This window comes from Sander lucioperca, chromosome 15, assembly GCF_008315115.2.
Source record: "Sander lucioperca isolate FBNREF2018 chromosome 15, SLUC_FBN_1.2, whole genome shotgun sequence".
NCBI lineage: Eukaryota > Metazoa > Chordata > Actinopteri > Perciformes > Percidae > Sander > Sander lucioperca.
The window spans coordinates 31,396,609-31,419,670 of NC_050187.1; the positions used below are offsets into that span (position 1 = coordinate 31,396,609).

Below are 23,062 nucleotides of genomic sequence, written 5' to 3' on the forward strand. Positions count from 1 at the left end.
GTGCCGCTACAATATTCATAATATTCAAGCTGTCCATTCTGAATTTTGCATGCTCCCAAAAGAACATTTCTTTCTTCCTTTACTTTTTTAATTTGTTTTTCTTTCTTTATTTCAGCTTTAGTTATTTCGAACCAAAATTAACAATACCATATAAAAACACAATAAGTGCATTGCAACACACCAAAGGGAAAAACAATATCTACTGTATGAAGTATTATATCAATCAATACAATACAATATAATCAATCTGTCTGAAAAGGAACTGGACGAAGCCAAAGCTTATTTTTCTCACCCCTAATTCAACTTTAAATAGTTCCTGTATATATTATATGTTGTATATGTATGTATCATGTATTTTATATTCTATATTCATAGCAACATAACAAATATACATAAAATATTTATAATTTTAAACACCTGCCAAATTTATTTTACATTTTGCACGAAAAAACCCATTACCTAATCACCCACCCCAGTACAGTCAGTATAATAACCCATCCTCACAATCATCTCTCTTATTCATCCAATAAATTGACCGTCAGGCTTTGTTGATTGTGTGGCGAAGACCTTGTAGGTGGAAACATTGCATCAATAAAAAATATTCTGGGAGCTTGCAAAATTCTGTGTGGACAACCTCTCCTACCTTCGTATGCTGTTTTATGTCCTGCACCTGTACACATGTGCACACTATCCACCTTCTTTGCCTTGAAACATTCTCATACCACAGTACTGTTAAGGAATTATGATTCCTCGAGCTTTATTAATTATCATTTGAACATTTTCTATATAGACTGTGTTCAAAACTCTCTCCCTGGTGTTTGAGCTGTGTCATTGAGATGCAGTCAGAGGGCCTTGTAGAGGATTTGTTTACTATTACAGGAGCAGGTATATTCCTGGCCTATAGGCTTGGGACCATCACATAAACTATTTGCAATATATCACCTTGACCATCTCTGTGCATCTCTGTGCTTGGTGTTCGATATTTGAGTATCTATGGAGAGGTGAGTAAATTTCCATTACAGTACTTTGAGATTTATTCTCTTGGTACACCTGGTTGAAGCAGGCTGGGCCAGCAAAATCAATACAACTTTTGCATTTCTCTTTTGTTAATGTGTGTTTTATGTTTGTACCATAGAGTAGCACTTTTAATTACTTACAATGACAATAAAGTCAATTCAGATTCTAAAAGCTGAAACAGCATTTATGTTGAAATGACTAGTCTTTTATCAATGATCAGTCTACATTAGTCTATAATTAAACCCTTAACATTCAAGGTTTCTGCCTTATGTAACTTTAAGGTTGTTTTTCCACACTGACAGTATCACACATACTCTGCATTATTTTGTTCCAACTCTATATTGAAGCCGTATGATGTTTACACTGAATGAAATATTCAAACCCATCAAATGGCAATATTCTAGATGTTTTGTATATCATTTCACACACATTTCCCCTGACGTATTTGGTGTCTTTGGAAACTTTGTGATCTCCATTCGAATTTAAAACAAAGTTCTGTAGGTTTGGATCATGTTTGGCTGTGCAGAATGAGTTTTTAAATGGCCTCCCTGTGGACTAATGCTTTTCAAGGTATACATTGCTTAACTCATCAAACAAAGAGAATTTTACTGCTTTTCTTTGTTTTATATAATAAAGGATTTTGGACCGTTTGTCAGACAAAACAAGAAATCTGAGAGACTTTTTCTCTCAGAACTTGTTATAGGCATTTCCACATTTTTTTTGATATTCTAAATTAAGTCTAAATTATTAATCCATTAATTCATTAGCCACTATCTGGTTTTTCCTTCCTTCCCCTTTACTTTGTCTGTTAAATGCATTATGTACCGTCTGGCATTTATTCAAGTCTTGCATTACCTTATTGATCTTTGAGCCTTTTATTCAGTATTTTTGTGCCGTTAAAAAAAACTGTTCTAACTTGTTTAAATTGTAGGGTATGGTACTATTTGTTTTGTCTAGAAGACAAACATTTCTCTCCCTTTCTGCCTTGCCTCGTATCTCACTCTCATTATGTTTGTACAGACATTGGATCCATGGCTCTCTTTCTCTCCTCTGGGACCCTGAGACTGTGTGATAGCCCTGCTCAGAAGATGTGTCCACTTTCATCCAGCCTCCCCCTTTCCTTTCTTGCGCCCTCCTTTCCTTCCATCGAGACGGCATTGTGCCAGAGGTCCTTGGCAGCGTTTGTCTGCCCTGCTGGTGAACCTTTTTTAGCGGCCACAATTCATTGCCTCAGCCTATCTGAGGCCCGTGCCCCTTTGTCTTAGGAGATGAGTTGGACAGAGAACTGTATAGGCTAGGGAGAAGGTATGAGGTCTGACGCTTGGATGATGTGTGTTGAGGAAAGGATGGCACGGAGTAGGTTAACAAAAGACAGATGGGGGCGAGAGGGGGCTGTCTGGAGGGAAATTTGGATGAGGGAACGAGAATGTCAACACTGAGGCAAGCTTGAGCACGGGAAACAAAGGTAACTCGGGAAATTAGGATTTGATGAGCTGCGAGCAGAGGAGTCAAGGAGAGTGATGCTGTGACAAGATTATCTGAGGGGGTGCGGAAAGAAGAGGGAGGCACAATCTGCCTCTTTTCTTTTCCAACTTTGCACTTACCAACTTTTTTGAAGCAGCAAGTAGTTGAATAAAATGGGGGGAAAAGGAGGAAAGGAAAAGGTGGCGTTACTGAAAAAACAGGCTATACAACACTGTGTTTTGTAGTAGAGATCATAAATGAAGAAATAATAAAGAAATAAAGGCAGTCGAGATGGATGACCTGAAAGTCAGCCAATCAATTCTTAATATCAGAAAAGGAATTGAGGATAGACATTTGGCAGTGTGTTAGAGAAAGTTGGAAAGAAAATATGAATGAGATTAGAAATGAAAGTGATGTGAATTAAAGCTGATACAAACAGAAAGGAGTAGGGGATGTGTGTCAGGAGTTCAACTGGAATGCCAAAAAGTGAAAAGACTCTTTTTCCGAGCCCCCCATTCCTCAGTAATGACTCGGCAACTCCCAGACAAATACAAACAGAAATTTACCTATAGGAGTTACCAATTAATAGAATAATAATCAGTATCTGACTTAGGTGAGAAAACCAATTTCAGGTAATGGTTAAGATTTGGTACTTGGTTTGTTAGAGAACAACTTTGTTTTCTTGTTGTCTTGAACTTAATTCTCTTTACTCCTGGAGTTACATGGAATGAAGGTGCTACAAATAGATCACCAAGCTTGTTTTTGAGAGAGAGAAGCAACTATTCAGCCTGTTCTCATGAACCATTCATTCAAAAAGCTACGAAAGTTAAGCACTGTAATTCGTGAGCATTCCACGTTTTTGTTTTTGCTGTATGCACCACATTGACGGCCGATGTATAAGAACGCAGCAGGCCGTGCATGGAGATGGTCGGGGAGGATAGGTGGGTGTTAACATATAGGACTTTCAAGCCTGGGAGCAGAGTTCGCTTCCCGGGGGAAATTAAAGAGTTTCACCCAGGAATTGCGTGTTTCATGGGAGTGTTTTAATCCAAACCACGATCTTTTTCCTTAATCTTAGGAACGAGCGGCAGCTCGCGGTGCTCTCTACCCAGCTCAAAGTCACCCATTTTTGGCTAAAGACATCTACTAAATGCCTCTGATACGACCAAGCTGTGACGGAGGTCTGTAGTCAGCGTTGCGAAGCTCTGTAGTGGCTTAAACAACTAGCAACTGCTGCTCAGCGTCATGGAGGTCGTAGCCACCCGGCGTCACGTGACCACCCGGTATCATGTGACCACCCGGTGTCATGTGACCAGCCAGCGGTCTCCTAATTTCGTAGGATATCATACGCTTTGGTGTGCATACATTTTCGTACGATATCATACATCATCATTCATGAGAATGCGTTGAACTATTTTCTGTAATTTCCAAGTATAGATTGATTTTGATAAAATGGGTACAGATATGTAAATAGCCCCCCTCCTCCAGCAACAACACATCCCCCCTCATGGCCAGACATGTGGAGGTAAACCATAACTCCAAAATGCTGCTGTTGGTTGAAAAGTGCACCACATATAATGCCAAACATTTATTTTACAGGCGTGTAATTCCCTAGTACTTTTTGAGGAAGTTTACTGGGAAGAACTGAGTTTAATCAGTCGTGTTGAGGTTGTGAGCATATTCTGATTTACAGATGAATTTCCAAGTACTGTTCCTTTTTAAACCAAAGTAAATATGACTTCATGATTCCTTTATCATTAGACATGTTTAATTGTATGTGTATCTATAAAAACAAAGTTGTACATCCTCAGCTGACCGGATGTACTGATTGAAGACATTCCAAGTTACGCTACTTAAGCCCAGTTCAGACCAAAGATTTGCAACGAGACAAGTTGAAATTTGCAACTTCTTGCAAAGAGCCGGTCTGCAGCGTTCTAAAACCTGCCAGTTCACACCAATGAGACGAGACGATACGGTGTATCATCTCCATAGACTCTTTGTACTTCCGTTCTAACTTCCGACTTTTAGGCTTTTTTGTAGTTGGATATATCATTTGTTGCGTTTAAATATGAACGTGGATAACGTTAATGATATTGAGATGCTTGCTACAGTTGCATTTCCAGTGACGAATTGGTGAAAACATGTTTTATTTCGCTGATTCACTGCTTTGTTCTAACGCTGCTGTACATACACACCGTATAACGTTATTGTGCTTTCGGGTGGTCGTTGAGGCTCCGCCTAAAACTCTGCCATTCTACCAGCTGTTTGTAATATAACAATAAAATGGATAATTTTATTGCTATATTTTATAGCTGACTTTACCAGCTGACTTCTCTATTGCCTGTTGAAACAGGTGACGTCCCTTACGTTCTAAAACCAGCCTCTGCGACTTGACCAGCTGAGTCACAGCGAAACCATCAGCTGGTTTGAGTTGAGCTGAGACGGGCCGGTTCAGACCGCTGCAACTTTTCCCTGCGATGTTCTAAAATGGTTTCGTCTTGTCGCGAATCTTTGGTCTAAACTGGGCTTAATTGGGATCAACTGGAAGCGCACCAATTGAACACTCTCTCTATTTTTACTCTCATTAGCACCAAATGATCCAGTACTTTTAGGAACCTTCCTCATTTACAGATACACATCAGTTAACTATAGTATCCATAAAATAAAGCGTTACCCACAATATGTCATACAATAGGCAACCATAACATTTTAATTTTATACAGATTATACCTACAGTATGTTCTAAAGGCATTTATTCTACTGTCAGACATATTTTCATTTATTTACTAATTCTAATTTACAGTAGGCTAAGTATATAAAATATAACAATATTACAATATTACAAGACTCATCGGAACATTAGTTTTGACTGAGCTCTTTGAAATGACAACCCTATGGGCCAGTTAGTCTATATCCTTCACGTTCCACTTCCGGGTTTACTCCGGTGCCACAGGAAATTCCGCCGGATGAATGTCTTTTCTGTTTCCTTCCGCTTTCTTTGTGTTGGAATTTTAAATTTGGTGGATTCATGAGGACTATTGTTGACTGCTCCTCAGATCTCTGCAGGGTAAATTTGAGACAGCTAGCTAGACTATCTGTCCAATCTGAGTTTTCTGTCGCACAACTTTTTTGCAGAGGCACCATGCAGAGCTTGGCACCGCCCATGACGATTGTGATTGGTTTAAATAAATGCTAATAAAACAGAGCACGTTTTTCCCGCAATGCTGTGTGGACTAGCCAGATCCTCCTCCGCTTCGCAGTGTGTGGATGGTCTGGCAAAGCGAGACTATGGGCCAGTTGCCCCCATAGGCCTGTCGGTCAAACTGTTTTCGTCTGACATTTCACAAATTGTTTAAGTAATAAGGATGGTAACAGTTCTTGGGTACCAATGTGTTCAGGTCAGTAGGTTTGGTGTACAAACAAAGCGATGGGTGTCACTTCAGTGAACGGCAATGTTATTCTAGCAAGGACAATTACCCATAGCACTTGCTTGGAATTAAAAACCTCATTAAGGAGACTTAATTAATGATCTGGAAAGTATAGGATGTTAACAAAGATCAAGTGATACCAGTGGCGTTGCATTTGCCACATTTCATCTACATGTCTCATTTAAGGCCCATTCTCCTTTGCAATCAAGTAGGACATATTCATAATGAGAAATTTAAATTGAATAATATTACCACAGAGAGGTTTTTTTTTAGTCTTACATTGGACAATTATGGAGGTAAAAATCCCCAAAGGCACAGTACTGTCCTTCTACGGTAAATGGTGCAATTACAGCATGCGCCTTTTTGGTAGAAAAGTCACAGATAAGCTATTTTACTTCAACAACGTTAGTGCCCCAGTGACAAGGTTGCATATTTTTTTGGAATGAGAGCAACAGGGAAATCAATATGTCATTGATAGCGAGCGGTAAGGATAGAAGTTAGGGCAATTTTCATTCTTTTCTCAGGTATATGACATTTAGAAGACCATGTCTTTGGGAGATAAAGAAATGGGAGAAGTGACATTAGTCTGAGTAGGAGAGGGTATTTGAGAAAGCAGGGAATAGAAGAAAATGAAAAGGTAATATGAGAACAAATCATAAGAAAGGGCAGAACATAAAAAAGACAGAAAAACGATACCGTTGAAATGCTGTAACCCCATACATTATTGGTACTTAAACATCAAAGAAAACTCAGAAATGTTATTTTTATATTCTGCTCTGGTATTTTGCAGCACATTTGGCTTTCTAGCATTGTATTCAATGTTTGTATCTGTATGAAATGAAGAAATTCAGTTAAAGTCATTGTCAGAATTTGTTAAGGAATCATTTTTATTTTTCTGCTTTGCAGTCGTCCTACTTTACTGTGTGTATCAATGCATGTAATAGCATTGGTTTTCAAATTTAGACCCACAGTTTTCTAATCAGGGACTGCGGCTCACCTGGGATGCCAGGTAAATGCAATTAATTTAACCGCAGATCAAAAACCAGCCGTTCTGTGGCTTCTGAGGAACCGCAGATATGATCTGTGCATGTAGGTGCACAATGCACATACAGTAAGAAGTTTAGTTTTGGAGCACTTATATAATTTACTGTGCAGTATGAATTATGGTAGAGAAGAAATCTATGACTGCTTTGCTGCTGCAATGAGAGCATTTCTGAAGAAATACCATCCATGCATATTTCAAGGGAGATAAGCGATTAGAAAAAATGTCTAGATGTGAATAAATACCTTATTATACAGTATATCAACCTGTCTTGTGGGATGTTTGCACAAACAGTAGACATTGGTATGTTTGATTTTACCTAGTGCTTTATTAATGTGGATCAATACTCTTGAGAACTCCAGTTGAACCTCATCAGAATGATCAAGGGAACATGACCCGCTTCGTTTCCCTCATGTCTACTTGTATCAAGAAACTTACTTGGGTCAGACAGGATGGAGTCTGTCTTGGGGAGAAACTGGTCACATCGGATTCCCTGGTAGCCTTCTCGACACCTGGTGGAGAAAAAAAGAGGAATAAACCATCAGTCAATGAATGAATCCATTGAGAACGAATGTCTCTACAACTGATGTTGACAAAAAGCTCCTCCTTGTGTTTCGAGACGGATGTAGGCAAGGATCAGTTCTTGCGGAAGCAAACCGAATTAGCCTGACAAGCCAGACCCACATCAAGATGTTGGGTCTGGGAACTCACCATTGACGGAGCTCAATCCGAGGGGCGGGATAAACGGTTGTCTTTCAAATTCCCTCTGCACGCAATAGGATAGCGCTACAACCAAGCAGAGCAACAAAGAAGGTAGCGAAGCCAGTTGATAGATTAAACTTTTGCCGTATCCGATCGGCAAAACTCCAGTGCCGTTCTTTGTTCTTTTCTCAAAGAAAAGCTTAACTCCAAGTCTTCCAGCAGACCACTGTTCCCAGCAGCAGCAGCAGCCATAAACCCGCCTACCGACTCTATACACGATGTGATTAGCCTGACCAGAGTTTGGTTTTTCCAGCTCGCAAGCCAACGGAGAGTGCCTAGACCCCCCTGGCTGCAAAATAAATTTTCTGCCATTAGGGTGCATCTAGATTTCTAGGCTATAACCGAATGGCAAGAAAGTGAAAAGGAAGGCAAGCTGCCAGGAAGAAATTAATAGAGGTGATTTTTAAGGGTTGAAAACCTGCACTAGACCTTCAGATGTCATCAATTTTCTTGAAGACATCTGTCTTTTCAGCAAAAAAAATCACAAATTGAGCCTGCAGCAGAAAAAGAACATCCAATCCCCATTAAGTGAAACCCTCCAACCTTTCTCTGTGTTGCTGAATGAGTTTCAGGTTCCTTGCTTGGTTGTAGGAAATCTTCACAGAACACACCAAAAGATGAATCAAAATGTAAAACCAAAAAAGGCAAGGAGTAAGAACTGTGTGAAGATGGAGCTGAACTTGTCAATGACGATGCATCTGCTGTAAAAATGTTTTTTTTTTCTTTGCGTTCTTAACCCCTATAAGGAAGAAATGCCGATGAAGAATGCTCAATATATTGAAGAAACATTCCATGGTTTCTGGAAAGTCCTCAAACGTCCAACACATCTCAACAGTTGAATTGGATTGCCACATTCTTGAGAGTGCCAGTAAGTCAATGATCATTAAGCAGCTAATACATTCTAAAATGTGCTTGGGCTGCTCTTCAGAAATATGTCCCAGGAAAAGGGTGTGCAGTGTGAGGATGTGTTTTGAAATAATTTCAGGTCAATAACTACATCCTTAAGTGTAACTGTTTTACAGTGCACAGAGATAGCATGGAGACTAAAATGCCAGTATGCAGTGTAAAGCCTAATTGGGTGCCACAGTTGGTTTGGATATTACTTTTTGCCTCTGGTCATGTTTACCTCGCTTGCTGTGCTGTTTTTCTCTGTCCCTCTTGAGGAAATTGTAAGTCTCATACATGAAAATAAAATAGGAACTTCAGCAAAAGTTTGTGCTACCTCTCTAACATTTGACCCTACTGTATCTATTCAATCTATCGTTTGGTCACCTTCTTAATAATTCTCCTTCACTCTGCATCCCAATTCCTCCTGTTTACCCCTGTGGCTTTGTTTCATTGACACTCCTGGAATTAATCTGTATCTGCTCTGACAAGCTGACAGCAGAGCACATATACATATCCTAGCGGCCCCTGCCCCCAACTGACAGAACATCTACATCCACCCAGACAAAACACCATAGAGATCAAGCTTACAAATGAATGCAGTGTGACATATCCAAGATAATTTGCTCTGTGCATAGTGTATCCTTTTTTGTCTACGATGGGTGATTATCAAATATTAAATGAGTTGCAATAGGTGGGGAAAGATGCACTCAACTGTGCATGCCTGTTAGCTTTAATAGCATCTTCACTGTTGGGAAATACAGCGAGAAGTATGATGAGTCTACAAAAAAATGACAACAAAAATTGTGTTGTGACATTAAATTGAACCTCTGATATTTAAAGGATAAGTACAAAGTGTATCAAACTTTATTTGGCTTCAAAATGGGTGGACCTGCGTCCCAATTCCATATTACATACTAATTAAATCAGGTTAGGGGGTGAACGTGTCCACACTGGAATTTTAATTTTCTTTAAAAATTAGTAGTAGTACAAGAGGGTAAAGTACACTGATTTATTGCAAACTAACAATGAGTATTTAGTACATACATATGCAATTAGTATGCACTATGAATTGGACAACAAAAGTGATCAGCAATCAAGACAAATTATCAACCTTTTTTACAGAAGACTTTTCATGTCACAATAGGAAAAGAACAAGTGTAAATACATTTAATGATGGCTGAATTCCATTTAGCTGCCTAGGTTGTAGAGTACTGGTACAGATCTTTTTCACAGCAGACATGTTGGCATGTCATAGTAGAGAAAGCACAGGTGTGATTGATAACATTAAAAAAAACTGTTTATGTGGGCTAGTTCCAGGGTGCTGGTATTGTGGATACTGGCTCGCTGACATGGCTTACTGGGACGCTTGATGGAACTGAGCCATTCCTGCTATGATACTATAATACTAGTATGCATGCTGGCACACTGCCACTGCCATGGCATATGAGGAAACTTGAATAGAACAGGGCTATATCTTTTTATCCTTCTTATATTTGTATGTGTGACATGCTCCAACAACACCATGACAAATTCCTCGTATGTGCAACGTACTTGGCAATAAAGCCCTTTCTGATTCTGATTCGGATTCTGATTCTAATGTTTTCAGTAACACCTGTGACTATGGTGTCTGCCTTTCTGCAGCTTGACTTTACTACAGGTCAATATAAATTAGCAAATTGGATTTTAAAGCCAACTGACATCCATAGAACAAGTCAGATTTCTGATAAGAATGGAAAAAAAACACCCATTGTCATGGTAACCCAAGGGCATTTTGTCTGTTTGGCATGTATAGCAAACAACTGCGTGTTTTCATTACTATATGCATGCAGGCTTCTTATAGTCACATTCATCACACCACACAGATGGTAATGGCATCAACCATGCTGTCAAGGAGGCCTCAACAATGTCAGCATTTGTCAAGGCGTCCATATTGCTGCCTGTCCTCCAAGTTTGTTGTTCTCAGCTTTTACTGTTGCAAAGTGTGATGCCAAATATGTGTTGTGTGGGAGCAGGAGAACAAAACAAACACAAACAAGCACAGTTGCCTTGTTTTAAAGGTCCCATATTGTGCTCATATATTAAGGTTCAAACTTGTATTTTGGGTCTCTACAAGAACATGTTTTACATTTTTTAATGTTCAAAAAACACTTTATTTTTCTCATACTGTCTGTCTGAATATACCTGTATTCACCCTCTGTCTGAAACACTAGAGCCTGTCGCTTTAAGCTCTTCTCTGATTGGTCAGCGTTTCTGGGTCTTGTAGTGGGAATTTTATTTCAACATTATAGTTTGATATCTTACAAGATTCTCTTATATACTTTACAGGAGTTTCCTAATAATCTTTAGTTTTGTAATAGACTTTCAGACTCCAAGAGAAGAAGCAACTGGCATCATAAAACCTTGAGTCTAGGTGAAGCTATTCTCTGTGAAAGTTATTTATTGTTTTTAGAACTCAGTCACTCCTTTCATGGCAGATAAGGGTGGAAAGGGATCATAACATTTGAACTGTTGTCTCCTTCTGTTTCTTGCTTTAAACAGGTGTTTAGGCTATTAACTAGAGAAGCAGGGTCAGAGGGGAAAAGTAGTAAAGTCATTGTGACTGTTTGTGGTGTTTTTTCATCTGCGTAGCTGCTAAACTTATCCTGGAGGGGGGGTGGTTTAAGTGAGTTCCTACTATATAGACGTATGTTTTGTCTAGATGGTCAGAAGACCCTTTCAGATGTGCCATGAGTACTTGTGGAACTGTTTTCTCTGCATTTGCAAATGTAAATAAATACTCAAAGACCAAACTTTGGTTTCATCCTCAAATCGTCCTTATTTGTTTCATCTGGTGTTTTTGATATGCATTCCTGCTGCTACCAAGAAAAACTTCCACTACAATTTGGCGTTGTCGGGGCGGGATCGGATGAGATAAACAGAGAAAAGAACTCCGTGGGTCGCTGATGACTGGCTATCCAGGGATCAAAAATCGCCTGCCTCATACCTCTAACCTTAAAAAGGTATTTCAGAGAGAAGGGGGTCAGGACCACGGAGAACTCTTGACTGTTTCCACTCCGATCTAAAACGAACAGGAAGAAATTTCAAGCAGCATCGGGTAAAATCAAAATTGATTAAATGCAGTTGGATTGTGAATTCAAGATTTTGAACAAACATTCTAAACAAGCAACAATTGCTAAACAAATTAAGTAATGAAAATGTGCGAAATCATTATTATTTAAGAGGATAAATGAAACAAATACTGACATTTGGAAATTGAGTAATTTGGTACCTTTTTGTTTCTTTTGATTTTGTTTTTGGGGTTCTAGTTAAAACAAAATAGCATTGAATTTATGATTACAAGTGACATTCTCTTGCAGAGACAGGCATATATCTGATTAATTCTCTGATACAGCATGGCAAGGGAATAACAGAAGGGACAGACGTCGGGCTGATCAAGAGTTAGAAGAAGAAAACTAACTAAAATTAGGCAGAAGGCCTAAATACAAATAGACTAACATACTCCAAGGGAGTCCCTGTCTATTTAGAGACAGACTGCAGAAGGAAATAAGATAGTTTAAGAAAAAGTTCTTGACTACTGAAAGGTTTTTGTCTGCAGGGCTGTACCGGGTTTTTACAAGGTTTGCCGAAAAAAGAACCGAGCCTTGTGGTGACGATCACATTGTAAGGAAATAGTATACTAGCTTCTGTTATTATGGGTAATGAAGGCTCAAAGCCGTGCCAGGTATCGGGGCCCATTGTGGGCGAGATGGTTGGAAAAATATGGACCGGACTGCTTGAGATGTTTGTCATATTGGTAAAAATGGAACACTAAGTACAAACAAAGTTAAGAATGCTAAAACTAGATTTAGAAGAAGAGAAAAACCAAAAGGCAAAGAAAAATATTAAAACAAAGGTTTTAAAACAAATTGGGGATAACAAGAAATGTTTTAATGTGTGGATGAAAGAAGCTGATAGCAGAGAGAGAAAACAATTGAAGAACAATTAACTCTGTTGGACATTCATGACACTGATGAAACATAGAAAAGAGGAAAAATACTGATGCAAATCTCCTCTTTGAGTTCTAGTGCCGTGGAATTCCACCTCGACAGCCTTCCACCACAACCATACCACCCGCCGCCGAGAGAGGAAAGGATGCAAGAATGCTGGACAATCGTCTGCCTCAGCATCTCCACAACAAGGAGGACGAAGAGGGGGATTACATGCCGGTGTTCGAAGTACCCATGACAGGAGAAGAGATAGGGGCTGGATACAGACCCTGGACAGACACTGACATATGAACTGCCACCAGCCATTTGCCCACCTACAAAGACTCAGGTGCTCGCCTCACTGAGCTTCTCATTGAGGTTGTTAATGAACAGACAGCTGAAAAAGCTGAGGAACAAGAGGAAAAGACAAAGGAAAAATGATGAGGCCCAGCTGAGACTGCTGAAAACCATGGAACCAAGCGGAATCAGAGGCAGAAGAAGAGAAAAAGGACAATGTCATAAGAACACTCCGGCAGCGAATAAAGACACATGTTTCAACTGCAGAGAGAAGGGACATTGGTCGTATAACTGTCATCATCCCAGGAGGGATTCGTCTGGAAGGGAACACAAAGACCCCCAATAGTATGCAGTCTGAGAGGTGGCGGGGGATGGGGTGGTGGAAGTGCTGAGAGGATGGAAACCACGTTCACAACGACTGAGGACGGTAAAACAGACACACACGTACATACACGTGCTTGCAAACGAAGATATGCTTTCTTGCACGCTACAAACACTCCCCGTACGATAGACAGATACTATTAGACGCAATACAGCACATTGAACAGAAAAAGATATGCCAACTTATTCAATGTATTTTATCTGATGTGTATACAAATTGCCTACCATGGTGGTAATTATACAAGGGAAGGACATTTAATTATTAGTTGATTCAGGAGCAACAGTTTGGATTTTGCTAAAATCTTAGTTTTTCAAATCAGAAGCTCTCTGGTAAACTAGTTTTTTTTCCCCCTTATAGAAATGATTTTGTGGGATGGTTATCTCAGAAAAGTTCACCATTCTTATGATTTGTGTATATTCAGATCATTAGGATCCTGAATTAGACGAGAAAGGAAAGTGCTAATTTTCTTTTTCCTTTCAACTGTGTGTCCTGTAAATTTGTTGGACAGAGATTTGATGTGGATATTTGAATTGGAGTCATCTTTTGCCCACTGGCCTAAGGTTGTGCGTCATGATAAAAATCACTCTGGCTGATATATTTTTGTTACAGCCTAAAAGTACGCATTTTGTTTACAAATTAATGGGACATGTACCATGTCAGTCTGTTAATCTCCTGACTATGGTAAACAAATTATGACACCTGTAGCTGAGCTTAAGGAGTCACAAATATTACATTGCATTTCTTTTGTCACCCTTGACTCTGACGAAGATTATGTTGAAACGTTTTTGAACATTCAAAGGATGAGCTTGAGTTTTCTTTTGTCTACTGGCATATACACACATGTGCAGTGGCTGTTACCTTGACTGATAAACTAAATAAGTTTTTCAGAATTTCTAACTCAAAAGCTCACATTCATGTTTCTTTGTCTCCATCAGAAGAGGAGACAGACTCAGGACACCTTGTGACTACTTGTAAAATTGACTGACTGGACTGACACTGCTGATAAATAGTGTTTTCTTTTTCTCCATCGACGAGGAGATTACAGAAAACCCGTACAACAGTGTATGCTTGTAGTCACAGTGTTTACATATTGAGTGAACCTATGCGTACAAAATACACATATTTGCACGGTAAAAAACAAAAAGACATTTTATCTACTGATGTTTCACCACTTTTTGTCTCAGATACAGCGTCATCTCTGGACAAACACACAAATGTGATGTGGATTGAAAAAATTGTCAACCTGTAGTCATTAAGCTGCGTTCGGACTACAGGCCCCAGAAACATCAGTGCACGCTAAAACAGGAAGCAATTGACAGAATCCAACCGGGTTTTTTTTTTAACTCCTTATTGACGGATGGAGTTATTGTTCCATGTTTAGATTCTCCTGTAATGTACGTACACTTATTTTCTCAGTAAAGATAAATAAGGAGAATCATCTTATTATAAATGTTGAAGTTATGTTTTTGTTCAGGACCTTCAAGCAGTAAATGCAGTGGTCTATGCTCGAGCACCCAAAGTTTCCCAAACCAAAAAATAAATAAATGTTTTATTTCTCTGTTGTTCTGTCTAACGTTTTTCTTTTTCAGCGTTTCAGTGGAAAAGACAGCAAATATTGTTTTATAGTTCTGGTTGATGGTAAGCTGTACACTTTGACACACCTTTGTCAGGGGTACATTGAGTCTTTAATTAATGATGCCATAGAGCAGTTAAAGAATAACAGTGTGTTTACATGTACCCTGGAGAAATCCTTCTTTCTTTGAGAGAGGACAGCTGGAGGAGGAGCTTCCCAGAGAACACACACACACACACACACACACACACACACAGAGATAAGACACAAGCTAAAACAAAACATGAGTTGTACAAGTGGAACTTTGGTTTGAAGAAATGATTTTGGAGACAAGTTTTTGTCATAAATTATAGAATGTGATATGTTTTCCATAACAGGTAACAAATTGGATAAAGAGATGTCAAATTAGAAGTACTTAGTACCTCTATAGGCCTAAAAAACTTTGATTCATAAAGATTCTTAGAACTACCAGATAGTAAATAGTTTTACTTTGGGTTGCAAACTAAAGATAAAAATGAAATAAACAATAACTTTTTGTTTAATTTGTCTTAGTTCAAAGGTTATATTAAATAGAGGTTGATATGAGATTTCATCCTAAAAGCAGTTCATTTAATATCGTACTCTAAATGAGTTTTTGAGTTGCTATATCACAAAATTGTCTAAACTAAATTAGTTGATGTTGACGTTGAAAACACTTTTTTTTCTCTGAAAAAAATACTTTTTGAACTTTTGTGGCTGATAAACAGGGTTTTTGCTGTGTAACACAGGACAGTGTTAATGGCTGAACCATTAAACAGATTATTTATATATGCTGCTTATTGAGTCATGAGTTTTTCATGACTCAAATAGGAGGGATATAGTAGCAATAATAAATAAAGTGTTCACATAATTTTTTGATTTTAAAACTACTCTAAAGAAAGTTTAGTTTTGTTTTGATTGACTTGCACTATTTGCAAAAACACAACCTTTAAAGTAATCTAAGGAGTAAAAGAGAACAGTTTCCAAAAACCAGTTTTCCTTTTCAGCATATTTGTATTGTATGGATTTTATAGAGTTAAACCAGAATGAGGGAAAGAAATGCTGTTTTATAATTATTGATATTGACTAAAATGAGTAGAAGTTTTTCCAAGTGATAATATTGATAAAAGAACAAATAATGCTTTTTGGAGTTCTGTTTTGTGCCACACAGTGCCTCGTGTGTGTCAGTCGGGTCCATCTGAAAAGTTGATAAAAATAACTGTGGTTTTAGGTAAAGCCTGACATAAACATCAGTAAACTATTTTTGGGTAAATACAGGCATAAAAATTCCATTCAAAGACTTCCTAGAAACCAGGTTTGAAAAAGGGAATACCTTAAATTGTATTTTTCTAGTCTTTCACAGTTGCTGCATCTTTTCTGGTGAAGTGTGAAAGTTGGGTGAGGGTTTAGTGCTGAGATGGTTTGAAACCATAATGATTAAAAACCATGTATCAACAACTTTAACACAGAGATTATGATTAAGACTAACATCTAGATGAAAATGTTTAATGTTGATATGAATGCTTAAATGATGTACATTATGAGTAATGTACTGAGACAATGGTATGCACATATTCATTTAATATTTACTCTCATATGCATTGAAGTTAAGAAAAACATTTAATCATTTAAATGTTGTATTTTTGATGATGCAAAATAATACAGGAGAGAAGTTAAAGATAAATCTTATGAACAGTAAAAAAAAATAGTAATATATAATATACTAATTTACTTTTGTATATAAAAGGGATAACAATTCAGTCAGGAAAAGCTTAGAGGAAACAAGAGCTTTAGAGAGATAGAGAAGTACACTGTGTGACAGTCTATGAGAGACTGGCTCAGGTTACAAACAGGCATTTCCAGAGAGGAGGAGTCTGCCACAAGACCTCCTGTCTCTGAGCTTTCAGCACACCAACATAAAAAACTTGAATTGACTCAAATGCATTTTGGGAAAAAGTTTAGAAAAAAAAACCAAGAGGTTGCCTTCCAGTTCAGTTCCTGCTGGTACCAGAGAGCTAAATGTACTTTTGAATTAGGATAAGGGGTTTCCTATTGATGGATTGTATAGGAGTTAAATTTAACAGTCACTTTCACTCAGAAGTTAATTATAGTTGTCCTACTTCTTGCTTTTATCTGAGGGATATTTAAATGATAGTTTTTTTTTATTAATGGAGAAAATATGCTTTTTTCAAAAATGCCAAAAGCTGATGAAAATTGTGAACATACAAAAGTGAAGTGCAGAAAATCTAAAATGCTGTTGATTAGAAGTTTTAAAAAATAAAGCTGACAAAGACTATATATAAAAGTAGTAAAGTCATTGTGACTGTTTGTGGTGTTTTTTCATCTGTGTAGCTGCTAAACTTATCCTGGAGGGGGGGTGGTTTAAGTGAGTTCCTACTATATAGACGTATGTTTTGTCTAGATGGTCAGAAGACCCTTTCAGATGTGCCATGAGTACTTGTGAAACTGTTTTCTCTGCATTTGCAAATGTAAATAAATACTCAAAGACCAAACTTTGGTTTAATCCTCAAATCGTCCTTATTTGTTTCATCTGGTGTTTTTGATACGCATTCCTGCTGCTACCAAGAAAAACTTCCACTACAGTCTTCCGCATCTGCACTTTCTGAGTCTCTGCACAGTCATTGCAGCCGGGAAATGACAGTAGCAGCACTTTCTCTCTCTCTCGCTCTCTCTCTCTCTCTCTCTCTCTCTATACATATGTACTGTACAATACATAGAATAGATGTGACATCACAACTGTACGGAACTCCTGTAGGCTGGTTCGTTTAAAGGAACCATTTCCGAATACAGGCTGTGTTCATTTCTTTGTTGATTGAGCTTTCTGATACTTTCACAGTATTTAAATACCACCTCGAGCTGCTTTATAATAAAAGACTTGGACATCTCGCATTTTACATTATTGCACCTTTAAAGAAACAATTCAAATCGCATTTCAAAACTTCAGTGAAAGTTGTTTAAAGGTTGCTCTTTGGTGTTCAGACTTCGTATTCAAATGGTTCAATTTCGGGATCAAAGTGGAAGATGTCAACAGGTCACTTAAAACACAGGTGGACTTTTCTCTGTGCTAAATCTGTGCTTAACATCTCTCCATGCCATTGTGACCTACGCTGACTACATTTTGACAGGAGGCAACCTTTATCACACCAAGTGGAGAGGAAGAAGATAATTAAAAGAATAGAGGCTTAACATGGTGACACTGTCTGTGTGTCATGCTCATTAGGGGGACTGTGGAAGTGAGAATGAGAATACAGCAGCAACTACATTTAACAGTGTGCCAAAAAAACACTTAGAGGCAGATAGCACCATACAACTATGCACAATGGCATAGACATAGCCTCCTAGTTGTGTGGCCATGAGTGCCACAGAAACTGCTGTAATTTCCTACTTTATCATGTCTAGCTCTGTGCAGTATATGAAGTTATAGTATCCCAAAACCTTTATTTTGCCTATGCTGTTCCCGGAGAGATCAAAACACAGTGTTGCTTCATTAAGCTCGGAGATGTGAATCTAAGAATGGCTGAGAGACAGTCGGAGGGTATTGAAGAGTCACATGCCTTCTAATTAGCACCACAGTCATTAATTAAAAGAAAACAAGACGAGATGGCATGTGCATGTATGTGTGTGTGTGTGTGTGTGTGTGTGTGTGTGTGTGTGAGCACGCATATGTACGTGTGAATCTCTCGCAAATGTAAAAAGCAGCACAAAGCAGGGATAAAGATAAACTTGTCGCCTGGAGTATGATGAATTTCTGCGAAGTGAAGTGTGACAACACACGCGCCGGTGCACAAAGACACACAATAAGGCATAGCAGTTGAAAAATGTCTCCATGTACTGTACAGTTACATGTATATGTGGGAAAACATGCTATTTTTTCCTGTGATGTAAACTTAATGTTCCAGCTGAAGTTAAGATAAGATAATATTAAAACTGAAGCAAACATACTCCCGTTTCTAGAAACCAAGAGCCAACGTTTGGAGGTAAATGTTTGGTTTTATTTTGCCATGAAATGTTTTTCAGTACACTTTCACAGTAACGTTCACACTTTGAAGCTGCTCAGCATCCCTACAGCCTCCTACAGCTCCAGTTGGGGTTAAAATTGCTTTGCTCAGGGGCGCCTCAGGGATTGATCCGGCAAATACAGGATTTGAACTGTCTTGAGGCTACAAATTATACATAATTTAACCTCTAACTGTAAAAGCACTGTTTTAAAGTTTGGTAAAATGTCTGGTTAAAGCTTCTACACTTTTTCTCCTTACTGAATTTGTAATACATGTGTACAGATCGGTAGGAAATCTTGATGCTTAAAAAGGGCCAACACCAAATCACAGTATAAGAATCATCAAGTCAAGCTGACAGAAATTAACAATGGACACTGTCCTCATGTTAAATGTCATGACAGACCATCAGCATGCTCTGCAGTGCTGTACCGCCCTGTTATTTAGAGAATTTGTCCAATCCAGAGAGACTGGAAGCTGAAAAAATTAAGATAGAAATGTTCTTCTCTGTCAATCAAATTGTTACACTGCTCTTCCTAGGTTGGTGCAAAAGAGAAAACATTCATCATGTTCACTGATTCCCCCCTCAAATACTAAAGATGTGAGATAAATAAAATAATGAGTCAATTTGCAGTGTCAAGTATAAAAAGAAATATTAGAGATCCAAACAACTGCTTCTTTCTCCTTGGCAGGGCGACATTTGGACCAATTTAATACAGTGCAGCCACACAGCAGCGTGAGGCTCAATAGTCTATTAAAAGAAAATATGCCACAGTGCATTGGTCAGACTGTGACAGGTTGGTTCAATGATCTTCACATTGTGGGCCATTTTCTCTACATGAAATTCATTTTCGAGCAAAATGGCCGATACACATCCAGTAAACTGGCCAACAAATAACAGAAAATAGCCGAGGAAAAGTGTTGTTGCTGTCACAGTTGAAGCCTCACCTTACAACAATCTGCTCAGTAAGGGTTTCACAATGATCGTTTATACTTATTTTCCTAATCAATCACTGTTTGCCATGAAGAGTAATTCATTATTTTAAGCATGGATTCACTTTTAAAAATGACGCCACAGCAGTCACTCCACATGTGGAAATTTAGTTTTTTTCTAAAGATGCATTGTGATAAATGAGAAGATTCTTATACTGATACAAAGTGTTTGCAAAAGAGAAAGGGAGACATGGCTGTTCTCAAGGGAAACTTTCACAGTAGCTTCATAGCATTGGGAGTAAACATTCACAGCAAGACACTGAGCGAGTCAATGAACCAACTAAATAATGTTCATTTAAGAGAAAGATTTCTTGATTTAATAAGGCACTATCATTGTTACATTCACACAAGTGCTAAGACAATTCTTCACCAAGCTTTGGATGCAGTAATTAAAAACAACAGGACACGAACACATAAGATATTCTTTCATTGTTTTATTTGTAATGAGTTTTTAAGGCAAGATAATGATTTTCAAAAATTGTCGTTGGTGGTTTGTTACAGTGAATACTCAATGAAGTCATATCATTTCATGTATCAAATCCTAACATAATCTAATATGTCTGTTTGGCTTTAATAGCAACTTGCTGCTCTGAAGTTTTTTTAATCAGACCTGCAGGCAACCAAATACAATTGACAGCCCAGACTTTAATGGAGGCTGGGGAAGATTACTTTTCTTCTTTAAAGACATTACGTATCTCTTACCCGTATTTGTTTCCATTTATTCCTCCCTTTCTTGATGGGACAGAAAATTTAAATAAAAATCTAGCTTCGTTGGGTATCAAGGGAAGTCTTTTCTGTCCTTTTTCCCGGGGTGATTGAAATGCATCTGGGGCGCCATGTCTCAGCCTGACAGTTTATAGGAGGCATGATGGGAGTGAACCTGTGTGCATTCCATGTGTTTTTTTATTTATTTATGTCTATGTACATATGTCTTTGTATGTTTGTATTTCACACATAGACAAGGAAAGAGCAAGCTCTCTTGGAAGTACTTGTGAATATGCATATCCTGATGTGTGTATATGAGTGGTGGGGAACACAATCCAACAGGATCTCTCAAAGCCAAACACACGATCCAGTCCAGCTCTTCCCACAGATGGATGAAATACACAAGTGAAAATATAGTAGTAGTATATAATAAATAGTACATAAGTTACAAGAAAATGAGTATGATGGTTAGTGTGTTACAAATGCAATTACAATACCAGGAGCGTATTTGTTAAAGATCTGTTTGACTGCACTCTAACAAATAAATCCAGCTTATTATCCAGCCTTACACGAAGCTGCTCAGATGGTAAACTTCAGAAAAACGTTGAAAAGAACTTCAAAAATCCCGAGAAAAGCGACAAATGTCGAAAACAGCAATAAAAACTTTGTAGAGTGTTAAAGTGACATGGACTTCTTTAATCTCCTAAAACCAACCTGAGTGGCCGCCAAAAGTTGTCGCAGCACAAATTATGCAATTGGAAAGTAAAAAACAAAAATACAACTGTGAATCACGTTCTATAGACAATTTCTGTTAAAATATACAGTCACAACTGTTAATACACAGATATTTCTTAGAGTGTGGTCTCTAGAGTTAGGCTGGTCTTAATTATTCTCTGGGATTTTTATACTTCATTAGATACCAGACAGCAGAGAGATGACTGGGGCAGGCATGCAACAAAGGTCCCTGGCTGAGTATGAACCACAGATGTTGCAGGTCATGGTCGGTGCGTTAACGCCAAGGCCACAGTACCCCGACAAGATAAGTTTACTGGTGGAGTGGACGGACGTGCTACACAGACATGTTCTGGCTGTGATATTTTTACAATTCATCTCGTTACCTCAATCCCCATTTCTTTCCTCTGCTCCTCCACCTCCCCTTTACTTCCCACATCTCTACTTTATGTAAACCAAAGGGAGAATAGGGATAGAAAACAACTATTTGTGGAGGCCAGACAAAGATGTATGGCAGCGCATACATACAACCCCCATGAAAAGACCACAATCATTACATGTACACAAGATTTTACAATTTTTGTTTAACTTATTAGGTCACTGTGAACCCATAAAATGAATTCAAACTGAATAAGAAGAATTCTTAGGGCATTCTAACAAACAGGAGGAACATATGTGCAGCTCAGGATGCTCTTGTGGTCTAATTATGGTCCAATCTAATTCCAATTTAATTTCTGCAAATTGCCTCTATGAAGTTATAATTACTAAAGTACCTTTTTAAGTAGGCCTGAAAATTCCAGGGTGAAGAAGAACATGTTCCTTTTGCAGCAATTTAAAAGTTGGACAAACTGGATATGCACTGTATCTGGGTCTCTTTTCAGGGAAAGTGCAGGCATGACCTTCAGAATGAAATGTAAGGGGAAACTTTAACCAACCTCAATCTTAAAGTTTAAATCTCAACTTGAGTCAAGGCAGGTGTAAAGGCTGAGAAACCAACCCCCCAAAAACCCAATGATGCATATTTTCCCAATTCTGTAAATCAAATTCTGAGCAATCAGTGAGAAGTGTAGCGACTTAAATGTCCTGCCATTAATGTATCTCCCAAGTTCACAATGAGCTATCACATTTCCTGCTATTTTCTCTCTGGATGTTGACAGTTGTCAAGCAAGACTGGCTGCTGAACGTCCTTCGTTTTTAAATAAAACATGACTTCCACTGAATGTTGCATACATGCCATGGTGTTTGAATGTGTACCCTTTCCTCCATCTCAACATGAGTCCTGTGAAACCTCGACTCTATCTCTCAACCCTTTTAACAGAGGCAGGAAGTTACTCAATAATTCACAGCTTGGCCTGGCCGCTGATCCCAAAATTGAAACAATTTCCCTGATGCACCTTATATTTTGTTCTTTCTTTTTACCACTCATCTTTTAACTCACTTTCTATTTCTTTCCTCTGCTCCTCCACCTCTCCCATACATATTCCCTACTCTGTTTACCCAAAGGGACAACTGGGATAGAAGACAACCATTTGTGGAGGCCAGAGGAGGATGTTTGGCACCACATATAATTGTCTTTCACCCAACTCGTTACACATTTGACAGCCAAAAAGAAAGTAAAACTGGATTCATCTCATTATAAGCAATCACTCTTGGGAATACAGTAAAAAAGTCTACATTAGTTCATCCAGCATCTTCCAAGCAGTCAGTTGCACCAGATAGCAGAAATGAAGAGTCACATGACAGACAACAAATAAGAAAGGGTCTCTGGACGTTTGTTTAA

At 38.4% G+C, this 23,062-nt stretch overlaps 1 protein-coding gene across 2 annotated transcripts in view; it reads right to left on the reverse strand.

Moving 5' to 3' along the window:
• Positions 1-23,062, reverse strand: part of LOC116061637 (pro-neuregulin-3, membrane-bound isoform) — a 410,047-nt gene that overhangs the window by 66,562 nt on the left and 320,423 nt on the right. Inside the window, exons 3-4 of one of the 2 annotated variants that reach the window (XM_035992124.1) lie at positions 7,390-7,463; positions 2,622-2,624 (exon numbers count right to left, since the gene is read on the reverse strand). In XM_035992124.1, the coding sequence (XP_035848017.1) occupies positions 2,622-2,624; positions 7,390-7,463 (77 nt within the window). The remainder of the gene's footprint in view (positions 1-2,621; positions 2,625-7,389; positions 7,464-23,062) is intronic. The other variant, XM_031315948.2, reaches the window with a different exon arrangement.